Here is a 12889-nt window from a genome sequence, read left to right as displayed (position 1 = left end):
TTTTAATTACGTACTAGAAATATCCATCTGCGACATTTTCGGCTCGGTTCTTGCAGCGCAATTGACGTAGAACAACATTCCCCTTTCTTTGTTGCATAACTGTAGCGTCTCTATGTAGCTGGCAAATCAGAGCGGGCGTGATTGAGCGAAGCAAGACATTCACAAACAGCATTGGATTCTTTGGGATGTCGTAGCCTGCAACTTTCTGGGCCTCGATCGATGTGTGCGTAGAGGACGTGCTCGTGAATAACAAGGGCGGTCAAAAAACACTAAGTACGTTTGTCTGTTTGTTTCCTTAGAACGAAGGCCGGGCAATAGATTTTTGTTCAAGTAAAATCAATATGCCTTAAACCATATGAATGTCTCCACGGATCCAAAACTCTATGCTTCTCTCATCAAAACTTGCTGCCATGAGAGGGATTTGCGCAAAGGCAGGCGAGTCCACAAGGAGATCCTCGAAAGCGAGCAAAGATACAACAGGTTTCTGAGCAATTTGCTGATTGAAATGTATGGGAAGTGCGGCAGCATCGATGAAGCATGCAGTGTGTTTCGAGGAATCGATCTCCCAAACCAGTTCTCCTGGAACATCATGTTCGCGGCATTTACCCGCAATGGGAGAATCCAAGAGGCGAGAGAGTTATTCGAGAGAATGCCCGACCGCAACACAGTCGCCTGGAACTCCATGATCCAAGCTCACGTCAACAATGGAGAGCTCGCCGAGGCAATCAAAGTTCTAGAAAAGATGCCCAATCCCGACTGTATCTCGTGGACAATTGTGATCTCTGGATATACCCAAAGAGGGCAATTGCAAAAAGCGAGAGAGATGTTTGATTCCCTGCGCTTTCCCGACACTGTGGCTTGGAACGCGATGATCGCCGGGTATGCCCAAAACGAGCATATCGCGGAGGCGGAGGCGCTGTTTGATCGAATGCCAAGCAAGAATGTCGTGTCTTGGAACACGATGATCGCGGCATTTGCCCAGTGCTCCCGCCTCTACGATGCGATCTCTGCCTTCGAGGAGATGCCGCGGAGAGATGTTGTGTCGTGGAACAGCATGATCCAAGCGTGCATTCAGAATGATGAGCTCGATCTGGCAAAGGAGTTCTTCGATCGAATGCCGCAAAGGGATGGGGTATCTTGGTCGACGATAATTTGTGCTTATGCCCAGAATGGGGAATTTGAGAAAGCCGAGACACTCTTTGCTGAGAATCCTTTCAAGAACATTGTTTCTTGGACAGCTATAATCGTTGCATACGGGCAGTCCGGAAGGTTAACTGATGCCAAAAATGTGTTTGACCAAATGCCACGTCGGAGCGCAGTAACGTGGAACACTATGATCAAAGCATATGCCGACAATGGGCATCTTGATAAAGCCCAGTCTGTTTTTGATTCCATGGTACAACCGGATGTGTTCTCCTGGACGACGCTTTTAGTGGCATATTCGGAGGCAAGGAATATTGCAAAGTGCAAGGAAATATTTGAAAAGATGCCAGAGCGCAATGTGGTCTCCTGGAACGCTATGTTAACAGCATATGCCGAGAACGGGCAGCTGGAAGATGCGGTGGCCTTGTTCGAGAGCATCCCCAAAAGAGACACTGCGTCGTGGAACGCGATGCTGGCGGGATATTCCCACTGTGGCCAAGGGGACGCCGCAAGACACCTGTTTGAGACGATGCCAAAGAAGAACTCCATCTCTTGGGGGACGATGATCCACGCTCTAGTCCACGGCAAGCAATGCAAACAGGCAATCTCGTTGTTCGCTGCCATGGATCTTGAGGGCCTTCGTCCGGACAAAGGAACTTTCGTCAGCGCGATCGATGCTTGCACTGTTCTTGCGACGATCACGGAGGCCCGGATGATCCACTCCATCGTCCGGAGCAGCCATCACGTAAGATCCGACACTTTCGTGCTGAGCGCCATTGTCAACATGTATGGAAAGTGTGGCAGCTTGCGCACCGCGAGGCTGGTCTTCGACGAGATCCCTTGCAAGACAGTGGTGACTTGGAGTGGAATGGTGGCGGCCTACGCGCAAAACGGCTTCAAAGAAAAAGCTCTACAAGTGTTTCAGCTCATGTCACTGGAAGGAGTCTTGCCTGTGGACGTGACTTTCACGAGCATTCTCTCGGCGTGCGGCCATGCAGGACTGCTAAGCTGTGCCTGGGAGTATTTCATGTCGATGGTCTCGGATCACGGACTTACGGCCACTGCCGAGCACTACCACTGCCTGGTCGATCTGCTGGCTCGCTCCGGAAGGCTGGAAGAAGCCGAGGAGCTCATCACCACCATGCCGTTTGCAGCAAACAGCGTTCCCTGGACATCTCTCCTCGGTGCGTGTAATCTTCATAGAAACTCGAAGCATGGCGATCGGATTGCCGGCCAAGTCCTCCGGCACTCCCAGGAGGAGGATAGCTCCGGTTCTTACGTTCTTCTCTCCAACACTTTAAACGTCTGAAGATTCTCCCGTGCTCGGGAAACTGTGAAGCTATTTACACGCGTGAATCGTGAAGAACAATTATTTACAAGGACGTACTCTCAGGTGGACGCTTCTTCTAGAGTGTCCAGCTCCCAGCCGTCTGTTGCCTCGGCCTCTTGACCGTCCGGCTCGGCTTTCGATTCTTCGTCACGCACCTCTGGGCTTGTAGAAACTGGACTATTAACTTTTCCGGTTTCTAGCTCTGGTCGCTTCAGTCCTCTGAGTTCTGTCTTGAAGGAATCGATGGCTCCGATACACTTCAGGAGTTTTTTCTCTACTTCGTCCCTGCCAGTGGATAGTGCTAGTTAGAAGGAATGTAAAGAAACTCCGCCAATGCACATTACCCGTCTTCTTTTATTTCAAAAGTTTTGACTTCGTCCGACAAACTCTCCATGAGTTTCAGAACACGAATCACCTGTGCAAGTAAATTACAAATGCAGGTAGAAATGTCAACTTATTAAGCTACCTGATTTTCAGTTTCCAAGAATCTCTGCCTGATGGTAGAGTCTGTCTCGTTGTCTTCACTGCTGATAAGTTTTAGACTCTTTAGCAAAAGCTTTATCTCCTCCTGCATTCGAAAGTGAGCTTAGAAAATACACAGATCTGTAAACTAAACCTGATGGTAAGAAAGATTCATTGACGCAATCGATAGAAACTGTAGCTTTGCTTCTTGCGAATCGTGCCTGCACAATAATGTAAGTAAACTTATAAGCTTATACTTGCATTAGTCCCACTCACTGGATAGCTTTGGTCTTTTCTTCAAGACAAGCTGACTGGAGAAGCCAGGTGTCTTCCAAAAATCCTAGCCAAGTGCTGGCTACACCTGCTTCAGCCCTCCGCGCAGCTATAGACTTCGTTAACTCTTCTTCCTAGAAAAATGAAAGTCATACAATGAAACAGATACAATTGCTCTGGACCTGTATGGACAGATGCGCCACAATATTACTGCTTGCTTCGTCAAACTGAGCTTTTTCTTCCTGCGTGTTGATATGTCGGGCGGTTGCAGAAGACAAAGCGCTATTCACCTTGTATGTCAAACATATATTAGGCAGTTCTTTTTTGAAGTAGAAGACTCACCTCCTTCAACTCAGCCTCCAATTGCTCTTTTCTCTTATGGAGGGCTTGAATTTCTGAAGACAGTGCCTATAAGAGAGATTGAAAAATCAAACCATGCTACTATGCCATGCCTTACTGACCTTTTCAGTTTCTACAACTTCAGAAGCTTTAGAGTCTCTGTATTTGATAGCCTTCTCCTTTTGTTGCCTGTGCATGGCACACATAAGCATCGCAGAGATAACTGATACCAGTTACCTGTTCTCCGAAATTTTTTGCTCTATTCCACTTATTGAGCTCGTCAGACCCTCCGTAACTTCCTTAAGCTTCTGAACCTGCACCAGTGGCACCATAATGTTTCATTGCAGATATGTAAAAGCTTCAGACTTTCTCTGTTCTGCTTTTTGCAGTATCTCCTGCTCGCAAGAGTTCTTCTTTCCTCCGTAAGTAGTGTCTCACACGAGCTCCATATTCAAGTACTTCTTCGGTTATGTTGGCATCCTATAAAATCTAGTCTAAGAAGCCGTAAGTATAAGAACTCTCGGCAAACCTCGTTACTGTCTTTGGACAAAGGCACACCTTGTTTGTCGGACATCTTCTGCTCTAAAAAGAACATTTCCACGTCCAGCCTACAGCAAAGAGCTCATACTTTAGAACAGAATAAAAAGCAAGAAGTCAAACAATCAACTTTTCTGCCTCCGTGCTCAGTTTCAAACCAGTGACAGCTGTTTGTGCGAGTTCGAGCAAATCTGATCTCCTTATCTGTAAAAAATTTAGCATTAAGAACCAAAAAGAGTATACACAAGCACCGAACTTCAACTTCTTCTGAAAGTGTTGAGAACGCTTTCGCCAAATCTTGAATGCTGCTTATGAACGCGTTGTGCAACTCCTGTCCTCCCGCTAGACACAGGCTGCACCCGAATAATTAAGTATAAACAAAACTACAAAATAAAAGCTGCTTACCCGAAAATCTCGACTAAAACTCCAATTTCTTCGTCCAGGGGAGCTTCAAGAATCTGAAAAGACATGTCAATAACATACATGAAAAGGTAGCAACTTGAATAGAGCCATACCAGCGAAGTAATAATGTGCTCAAGAGCACGACTTTGCAAAAAGACGTCGCGAAAATTCATTGGCTCGCCTCCACTCTCCATGTCGTAAAACAGTGCCTAGATTGAATACAATAAGAACAAGCAAAAACAAAAGAGTGAATCAAATCCCTCACCATGTAAGGCTTCCTTGGCGACGTTGCCATTTCTTCGCTCTCTGAATTTCTCGGAGACGCTGGATTCGAGTTTCCCGTCCTTTTAGTCTCTCTGTCGATTTCTTTGAGTGCAGCAAGCCATCTCCCAAGTGCCTGAAGCCTCTCGGCACCTCTTGCATGGAGAGAGACTTCGTTGAGGCGCTTGACAGCATCCTTGAAGCTGTTTAGATTTCTCCCAGACTGGAAAAAGGAAAAATGTGAGTCACAACTCAAAAAAAAACTCACTGATTTTTAGTGCATATCTCTACTCGTTACAGCTTCTTTCTTCCTATGCAAGAAAACTTACACGCAAGCTCGACGACTAGCTCCAAATTCTTCGCAAGGATCCATCGCTGCAAGTCTATGACGCCAAGAATCTCTAGCGCTAGAGAATGAAAAAAATGCTGCCTAGCAGAGCGCGAGGAATCGAGGCATACCAATTTATCCTGGACGATCTTTGCGCTCCCAGCTGCTTGATGATAGACAGCGCCAGCATAGCTCTTCACGGTGCGACTGAGATTGTTCTTGCTCCCTACCTCCGCGGCCTTGTCCGCGGCCTTGCTTAGCGCAGATCTAAGCCACGACATTCCCTCGCTCGCCTTGTTGACCCAGCATAAACCCTAACCCTAGTCTTGCGACAGGGGAGGGAGTATGGCACCGGATCCCTCCAATGCGGCCTCCTGAGCGCGCGATCTCGATTACGCAGCGCCAAGATCATTGATATTTCGGTCTTGATCCAGGGATTTCGCCATGGAGGAGCCTCAGCGCCAACAGGATCGTCCTCCAGTGGCGCCTCTCAAGGTACCTCCGCGCGCTACTCGATCTGTGTCCTTCAGCCATTCGGTGTTCTCGCCCTCCCCATCGCCATTCCCTCCATCGTCGTTTCCATCGCCTTCTCCCACGCCTCGCCCCCGCCCTAGGCCGCCGGAAGCCCCCGCCTGGTTCTTGCTACTCGTCTTCCACACTCTGCCTCTCTACGTCGCTCACTCGTGGCTCTCAGCGCATTCTTCGTCCTCGTCGCCCTCCACCACCGTGATCTTCACATTCCTCGTCTTGCTCGCCTCCTCCATCAGCTTCGCGCTCCTCCAAGAGAAGCAAGCGCGGACCCTGCGACGCTCGTCCATAGCTACGTCGCAGTGGATTCTTCTCGCTGCCAATGGATTGCTCCTCGCACTCTCGGTCTTCCTCAAGCTGGAAGCGGTGCGATCGTGTGGGCCGCTGATAGCGATTCTTGGTCACTATGCGGGGTCCGTGCTAGGCAGATTGGTTCTCGGGAAGAACGCAAAGAGAAAAACACTACGTGGTGTTTTGCTCACAGTTCTCGGGCTTGTTCTACTATCACAAGGCTGGACAGTGGAATCGTGCTCGCCTTTGGCGATCAAGGACAGGCTGAGGATTTTGATGCCGCCAAGCAGTGGAAAGGTGGCAGCGGCAGAGACGTCCCGATCAAGCTGTGGAAACAGGCCAGTTTGGATACCAATCTTATCCGGCTTGCTGAGCTACGTCGTCCAACTCGTGTCAACCCGGACGTCCCTCCGGATGATCACCAAGAAACGTGTTCATGGCCTGTCTAGCATCTGCGCTACGCTGCTCATTCTTCCTCTGGCACTCCTCCAGCTCGAGAGTTTCTTCGTGGCACACGCTTCCGCTTTGTGGCCGGCGGGTAGCATGCTGGTTCTCGGACTTGCTCGATCGATCATGGGAGACTTTTACTTCGAGGACAGGCTGCAAATGCCGGCAGGGACTTCCAGGCACTTGTTCATCACCTTTTCCTGCGCGTGTCTACTGGAGCTTGTGTTCGGGCTGGATATTTCTCCGCTGGGATTCCTCGCATGCTCGGCCATCTTCTTCTTTGCTGTGCGGGAATCCTCTGGGACCAGCCCCTCTTTTACGTGGGATTCCATCGCAGAAAAGGAGGCCTCGGAGTCTTTCGTCAAGGGCCCGCTTCGGTACATTGCAGCTGATCGAAAGTCGAGGAAGATCGCGTTTTTCCTGGCCATGAACGCGACTTTTATGGTGGTGGAATTCGTCTCGGGTTTTATGAGCAACAGTTTGGGACTCGTCTCCGACGCCTGTCATATGCTCTTCGACTGCGCAGCACTGGGCATCGGGCTGTATGCCTCGTACATTTCCAAGCTTCAGCCAAACGCAGTCTTCGGCTACGGGTATGGCCGTTTCGAAGTTCTGTCGGGCTACGCGAACGCCGTGCTGCTGGTGCTGGTCGGCTCCCTTATAGTGCTCGAGTCCATCGAACGAATTCTGGACCCTCCAGAGATTTCTACGGAGAAGCTGTTGCTGGTTTCTGTTGGAGGATTGCTCGTGAACCTCGTGGGGCTCGTTTTCTTTCACGACGAGCACCACCACGCACATCATCCCCATTCTCACGGGCAGCATCAATGTGATCATGGACACAGTCAGAAAAAGCTGAGCAGAGAGTTGAGCATCAAACTCGAGGTGGAGGAGGAGCACCATTATCATCATTTGGATTCTTCTCAAGAACATCATCAGGAACACCAACACTCGACTGACACGGGTCACGAGCACCATTCTAGCCATCATTCGCACGATGACCACAACCACGAAGACGGGCATAAGCAACACTCTCCGGGCAGTGAGACTCCAGATCAAAGCAGACATGAAGAAACTTGCAGCCACCACCACCACCACCATCGCCACCAAGCGAACCACGTCCACAATCACCTCGACGGTCATCACCAGCATGACCATCGCAAAGAGGAGGACGAGCAGCACGAGAACGAGCATGACCATCATCACCACCATCACCACCACCACATTGATCACAACATGCGGGGGATTTTCTTGCACGTCCTAGCGGACACACTGGGCAGCGTCGGGGTGGTGATCTCTACCGTCTTGATACAGTACAAGGGATGGATGCTCACGGATCCAGCGTGCTCCATTTTCATCTCGGCCATGATCATCGTCTCCGCGGTCCCGTTGCTGACTAACTCCGCGGAGATCTTGCTGCAAAGAACACCCAGATCGGTTGAGAAACGGCTGCACGAGGCGCTGGAGCGGATCCGGCACGTCGAAGGTGTTGCTGGATTCGAGCGGATGCACGTGTGGAGCTGCACAAACAGCGAAATCGTAGGAAGCTTGCACTTGCACGCTTACACGGCTGACAAAAATGGAGTTCGAGACAAAGTTGCACGGCTGCTCAACAAAGCTGGGATCACAGATTTGACGGTCCAAGTCGAATCTATCTGAGGCACAGAGGCGACAATTTGGTGAGTTCCAAAACGATCATTTTGAAACGTGAACTCAATCTACTTTCTGCTTTCTTGGCAGGACGCGCACTGTGGAGCGTCGCTTTCGTGTTTGGATGGCGAATCACCAAAAGCTCGTGGAGTTTTGTTTGTAATTTACGCAAACCGAGTTTTTTTATTCAAACTTGGTGAGCTATTTTGTTCCCTTGGATACGTCTTTCTCACCTCTCTATTCAACTAGGCAGCGAGCATATACAAGCATATTCTTGCTTCTGTGTTTGCCTGGTGATGGCGTTGAGAAGGGATCGTCGAGCATGTAAGTTCTTTCAACCAGTAGCGGCCTTAGTTATGGTGACAGCGACGATGTTTATAGCTGCTGCTGCAGCTCAGGCCTCTTGCCCCGTGGGATTCGACTATCTCAGCAAATTCCCGTCGACTCTGCGTTCGTGCGATCAGACCAACCTCCAGACCAACGTGACCGTCTGCTGCTCCGCTCTGCTCAACTCATTGGGTATCGCTCTAGCCGAGAATCTCAAGACTACAGGTGGATTTGAGTTCAGGGACAACGCCACCGCAACTGCCTGCTTAGCCGACTTCCAATCCAACCTTACGATAAACAATGTGCAGCAGAACTTCGTGAGCACCTGCTTCCCAGTCCCATATGAAAGTCCATCGCGCTTCATTCAAAGTCCGGATCTCTGTGCTGGGATAACCACGACGGCCGACTGGGACAGAGTAGTGGGACAGACTCCCATGGACATTTCGTGCCGTGGGGATTTATCCAGTGGTGCTGCTTGCCAGAGCTGCGTAGCCGATGCGGAAGAGGTGGTGAGGACGCTGAACAGCATTTCTCCGGGTCGACTGGAGTGCCTGTACTTCACAGTCCTTTACGCAGCAGGGGTGATAAACGATCGAGGTCCATCGGAACCTTCGACAGTGGAGTGCTTGCTGGGGATAAACATCGCCGGCACGCTTGCCACAGGCGGCTCTTCAAGCCGCAGTTTGAGAATAGTCTTGCCGGTGGTGCTTACTGGAGCAAGCGTGGTTTTCCTGATCGTTATAGGTGGCATCATTTGGAAGTTGTACACCAAGAACAGGGCAATGGAGGACGTTCTTTTATCAGAGCTCGGACCAACCTACACCGCCAGCAACGGTTTGAAGCTCGCAAACCTTTTGCCAAATACCGGGCTGGTGGTTTTCAAGGCGAAGGATCTGAAAGCGGCTACCAACAATTTCTCGCACAGTAAGTTGGTCGGGGAGGGAGCCTCTGGCCGAGTATACAGGGGTGTTCTCCGGAGACGAGGTGAGGTTGCCGTCAAGGTCATGAAACAGAGCTGCCTGCACGACTTTTACGACGACGACGAGAAGAAATTCCTGGAGCAGATGAAACTCGTCAACAGCTTTAAGCACAAAACGCTGGTGCAGCTGCGGGGCTGTGCGATCTCCGACGCGAAGCAGGGGCTACTCCTGAACCAGCAGAGCAGGATCATGGTCGTCTACGACTACATGCCAAACGGCAACCTCGACAACGCGCTCTTTGGCAGCAGGTTCTTGTCGTGGCCGCTGCGAAGGAAGGTCGCCGTGGACATTGCCATCGCGATCAATTACCTCCACAACGAGCTGCAGCCAGGGGTCATCCACCGGGACATAAAACCGAGCAACATCCTACTCGACTCGGGCCTCAACGCGCGGCTGGCCGACTTTGGCCTGGTGAAAGCGGTACCAGCGGCCGGAGTCCCGGCCCCAGCAGACACACCACCACGGAAAAGCGCCACCTCGGTGGCCGGGACGCCATTCTTCGTGGCACCGGAGTACGCTCTCTACGGCCACCTGACGCCAAAGTCGGACGTTTACGGGTTCGGGATGGTGATGCTGCTGCTGCTCAGCGGGCGAAGGCCGATGTTTCACGCACCCGAGGCGAGAAGCTCGCGAGAAAAACTGGAGGGAGAAGTTGCCAGCGCCAGGGACGAACAGGTTCACGTAGCGGACTGGGCGTGGGAGCTGGTCCGGCGCGGCCAGAGCATCGAGGTGGTGGACGAGAGGGTGAGAAACGCGGGGCCGTGGAGCGTCATGGAGAGGTTCGTGGTGGTGGCGCTGCTGTGCGCTCACCCGCTGGTGGGCGTGAGGATCGGGATTGGCCACGCGCTCGCGATGCTCCAGGGAGATATGGAGCTGCCTAGCTCGCTCCCAGATCGGCCCAGGTACGCCACGGCCGGATGGTGACGGCGGTATCATCCTGTGCCACGTGGGACCACGTAGGACGATGACGTGTTAGAATATACCTTCCGAAAACTGGGGACTTGGCAAGCAAGGTAGTTGCCACTGGATTGAAAGTGCGTTTAACTTCTCGGGTGGATCGTGGCAACACTCCCTCTGTCACTGCCACGGATTTGCAGCTCCCGACACATCCAATTGTATTTCCAAGGCCCATGATCGGGCACAAAAGGAGGATAGAGGTCTCTATTAGAGAGGAGAGATTCAAGGCTTAGCACTGCGCGCTCTCTACCGCCTAACAGGCGACAGCCAGAATTCTTGATCGGCAGCTAATCCATGCTCGATCAAAGGCGAGAAAACCTGATTGATCTGTGCGTCCGCGCACAACCTCACGGCCAATTCGAGCCGAGAAAGAAGAATCGGGTGGTGTTACGTCGTTCGGAGGTGTATTTTGACACGTCATCATCCTGGCACAAAATGTTCATAAACTCGTGTTTGGGCGCTCGGTCAATTTCTGGAATCTTGGAATCTTTGACGAGCCGTGCTAGGGGAAGAAAAAATTGCATTTAGCAAACGTCCAAGTGCGTCTACAAAGTAGTGATAGAAAACAAAAACGCCCGCCAAGAACAGAATATTCCACTCGATCCTTTTTGAATTCGCTTCTCTTTTTGTCGATTTGTCAATTACCTAAATTATCAATTTCCGTCAAGTTTTCCTCGTGTCCACGTGATGGGAAAATTGCGAGAAAAATCTGGTCATAAGGACAAAGAGCATGCCAACACTGACCGGGCAAACCTCTGTTACAGCCCCTAAACGTCTCATGACCACCGGCAATCGCGACTTTGACGTGTAAAATAAATCGAGTCTTCCCTTTTTATGCTTCAATGACAAGCTCCCAAGCGAAAGATCTTCTTCTTCCTCTCGAGAAGAGTGAGCCATGTATTGCTGCCTGATTGATGCTCCAATTTGATGCCATGCCACCCTGCGACACGTGGATTAAAAAATACCGACAACCTAGAATTTGTATTGAAGCCGGGTCGTATAGGCACGAGCCGGGCAATTTCCATGAGTGTCACTTCCAGGATGCTGGGGAGTCGGCAGTTTCCCACGAGGGTGCAAGCTCCGGGTATAAGTGCATTCAAAGGCGAACCCTGTTTCTCTCCCCCGTAGTGTCCTTAAAGATCTCTTCATGTGTCTTGTATGAATCCTTTGTACTATAAGCTCGAGAAGACATTACTATGTCTGGAGAGAAGCATCTAGCCAAGATCATCAGGTGAAGGAAAGAAAGTCGCACTAGATCTGCGAATTGGATCCAAAAGATCGAGCGAGGGGATCGATATGGGAAGAGGGCCTTGCACTTGCTGCAGCAATGCGTATTTCAACAGGGGGCCATGGACGCCCGAGGAGGACGCGCTCCTCACGGAGTATATCAAGCGCCAGGGCGACAAAGGCAACTGGAGGAAAGTCCCCAAAGCAGCTGGTAAATCAAACGCAAAAAGAACTTCTGAGATTTCTGTTCTATCCAATTCCAAAGTACTTAACTTTTGTCTTTCGATAGGATTGCTGAGATGCGGCAAGAGCTGCCGGTTGAGATGGCTCAATTATTTGAGGCCGGATATCAAGCGAGGCAAATTCTCCGAGGACGAGACAGATCTCATCATCAGGCTGCACTCTCTTCTTGGCAACAGGTATAAACAAAGCTTGATCAATCATCAAGTTCTTGTCTGACCAATGATCGAATTCGTTTGTAGATGGTCCATCATTGCTGGTCGAGTTCCCGGCCGGAGCGACAACGAGATTAAAAACTACTGGAACTTCCACCTGAGCAAGAGGCTCTTGGGCATGGGGATCGACCCCAAGAACCACAAGCCACTACTCCACTATAATTCGTCGACAATCAAATCGCCTGCAACACACAAGAACACACACACCAGCTTCTTCAGCCGCAACACATCTTTCACCTCGTCCTTCTCCGCCTTCCCGTCGCCCGAAACTGATTGCAGCCTCAACTCCGAGGCATCATCTACTAGCAGTCTCTCGATCAAGCCCGGCATTGGTGCCCACACTTCCTGGAGCATCGAGGTCGTGAATGCGGATCTGCAAGAGCCCGGATCCGTTCAAGTTGACCATGATCAGCTCCAACAACATCACCATCATCAACAACAACAACAACAAGATGATCCAAAGTTCATGTCAATGAGTTATATCGATCTTGCTCACAATCTAGAACGCTATAATCAGCGCCAAGAAGACTTGGGCCATGAGAGCTATGGCTTCGCAGCGGACGAGGACTTGAACAGTAACAACATCAGCAACAACAGTGACAATCTCAACGCCTTGGACAGCAGCGATGACGACGGGATGAGCGCGCTGATGCAAGATCAAGCCCTGCTTAGCCTAGACTTTCTAGAGGTGCCCTTGCTGGAATCAGAGGGCTTGCTCGATGTTCTGGGCTACTTACAGTGATCTTAGGAGAAAAACTCTCGAGAGCATGATCAAACTTAGAGTTCGATCCCGGTCTTTTCCACTTTTTCTTCTCCACTACGTAGAGATCGTGTCACATGCTGACCTGGAAGAAGTGCTAAAAGTCCAGTCCGCCAAGACTACATCCCTTTCGTTTTAATGACGCCACATTTTGCCATATATATTGACATAAGCGACCAGCTGGAGGCATGAGAC

The 12889-nt window shown here is 50.6% G+C and overlaps 5 protein-coding genes across 6 annotated transcripts; 4 read left to right on the top strand and 1 right to left on the bottom strand.

Moving 5' to 3' along the window:
• Positions 1-41: 41 nt before the first annotated feature.
• LOC112348934 (pentatricopeptide repeat-containing protein At4g02750-like) lies at positions 42-2525 on the top strand. Its single transcript, XM_024682341.1, has one exon. It carries the CDS (start codon positions 356-358, stop codon positions 2450-2452), a length of 2097 nt encoding a protein of 698 aa, XP_024538109.1. The 5' UTR covers positions 42-355; the 3' UTR covers positions 2453-2525.
• Positions 2456-5401, bottom strand: LOC9656121 (golgin subfamily A member 3). The gene is made up of 17 exons (XM_024682343.1): positions 5207-5401; positions 4752-4970; positions 4600-4695; positions 4490-4542; positions 4341-4437; positions 4215-4288; positions 4077-4155; positions 3914-4027; positions 3785-3861; positions 3670-3736; positions 3551-3616; positions 3391-3498; positions 3212-3342; positions 3090-3156; positions 2940-3041; positions 2818-2888; positions 2456-2758 (listed from the first exon to the last, which is right to left on the bottom strand). Exons 1-17 carry the CDS (start codon positions 5354-5356, stop codon positions 2533-2535), a joined length of 1797 nt encoding a protein of 598 aa, XP_024538111.1. The 5' UTR covers positions 5357-5401; the 3' UTR covers positions 2456-2532.
• A 10-nt stretch (positions 5402-5411) lies between these two features.
• On the top strand, positions 5412-8207 carry LOC9656120 (zinc transporter 5). Its single transcript, XM_002977537.2, has 2 exons — positions 5412-8017; positions 8079-8207. Exon 1 carries the CDS (start codon positions 5520-5522, stop codon positions 7995-7997), a length of 2478 nt encoding a protein of 825 aa, XP_002977583.2. The 5' UTR covers positions 5412-5519; the 3' UTR covers positions 7998-8017; positions 8079-8207.
• On the top strand, positions 8096-10698 carry LOC9656119 (probable receptor-like protein kinase At1g11050). 2 transcript variants are annotated; one of them, XM_002977536.2, is made up of 2 exons: positions 8096-8184; positions 8238-10698. In XM_002977536.2, the coding sequence occupies exon 2, from the start codon at positions 8285-8287 to the stop codon at positions 10217-10219; it is 1935 nt and encodes a 644-aa protein (XP_002977582.1). In that variant the 5' UTR covers positions 8096-8184; positions 8238-8284; the 3' UTR covers positions 10220-10698. The 2 variants fall into 2 exon arrangements, with proteins under 2 accessions (XP_002977582.1, XP_024538110.1); XM_024682342.1 differs by lacking the exon at positions 8096-8184 and having other exon boundaries at positions 8268-8312; positions 8370-10698.
• Positions 10699-11385: 687 nt separating this feature from the next.
• On the top strand, positions 11386-12752 carry LOC9656118 (transcription factor MYB8). Its single transcript, XM_002977535.2, has 3 exons — positions 11386-11690; positions 11769-11898; positions 11962-12752. The coding sequence occupies exons 1-3, from the start codon at positions 11549-11551 to the stop codon at positions 12674-12676; spliced, it is 987 nt and encodes a 328-aa protein (XP_002977581.2). The 5' UTR covers positions 11386-11548; the 3' UTR covers positions 12677-12752.
• The last annotated feature ends 137 nt before the right edge of the window (positions 12753-12889 follow it).

Source organism: Selaginella moellendorffii, unplaced genomic scaffold (assembly GCF_000143415.4).
Source record: "Selaginella moellendorffii unplaced genomic scaffold, v1.0 SELMOscaffold_34, whole genome shotgun sequence".
NCBI classification, from domain to species: Eukaryota; Viridiplantae; Streptophyta; class Lycopodiopsida; order Selaginellales; family Selaginellaceae; genus Selaginella; species Selaginella moellendorffii.
This window is presented reverse-complemented; position numbering and strand designations above follow the sequence as displayed.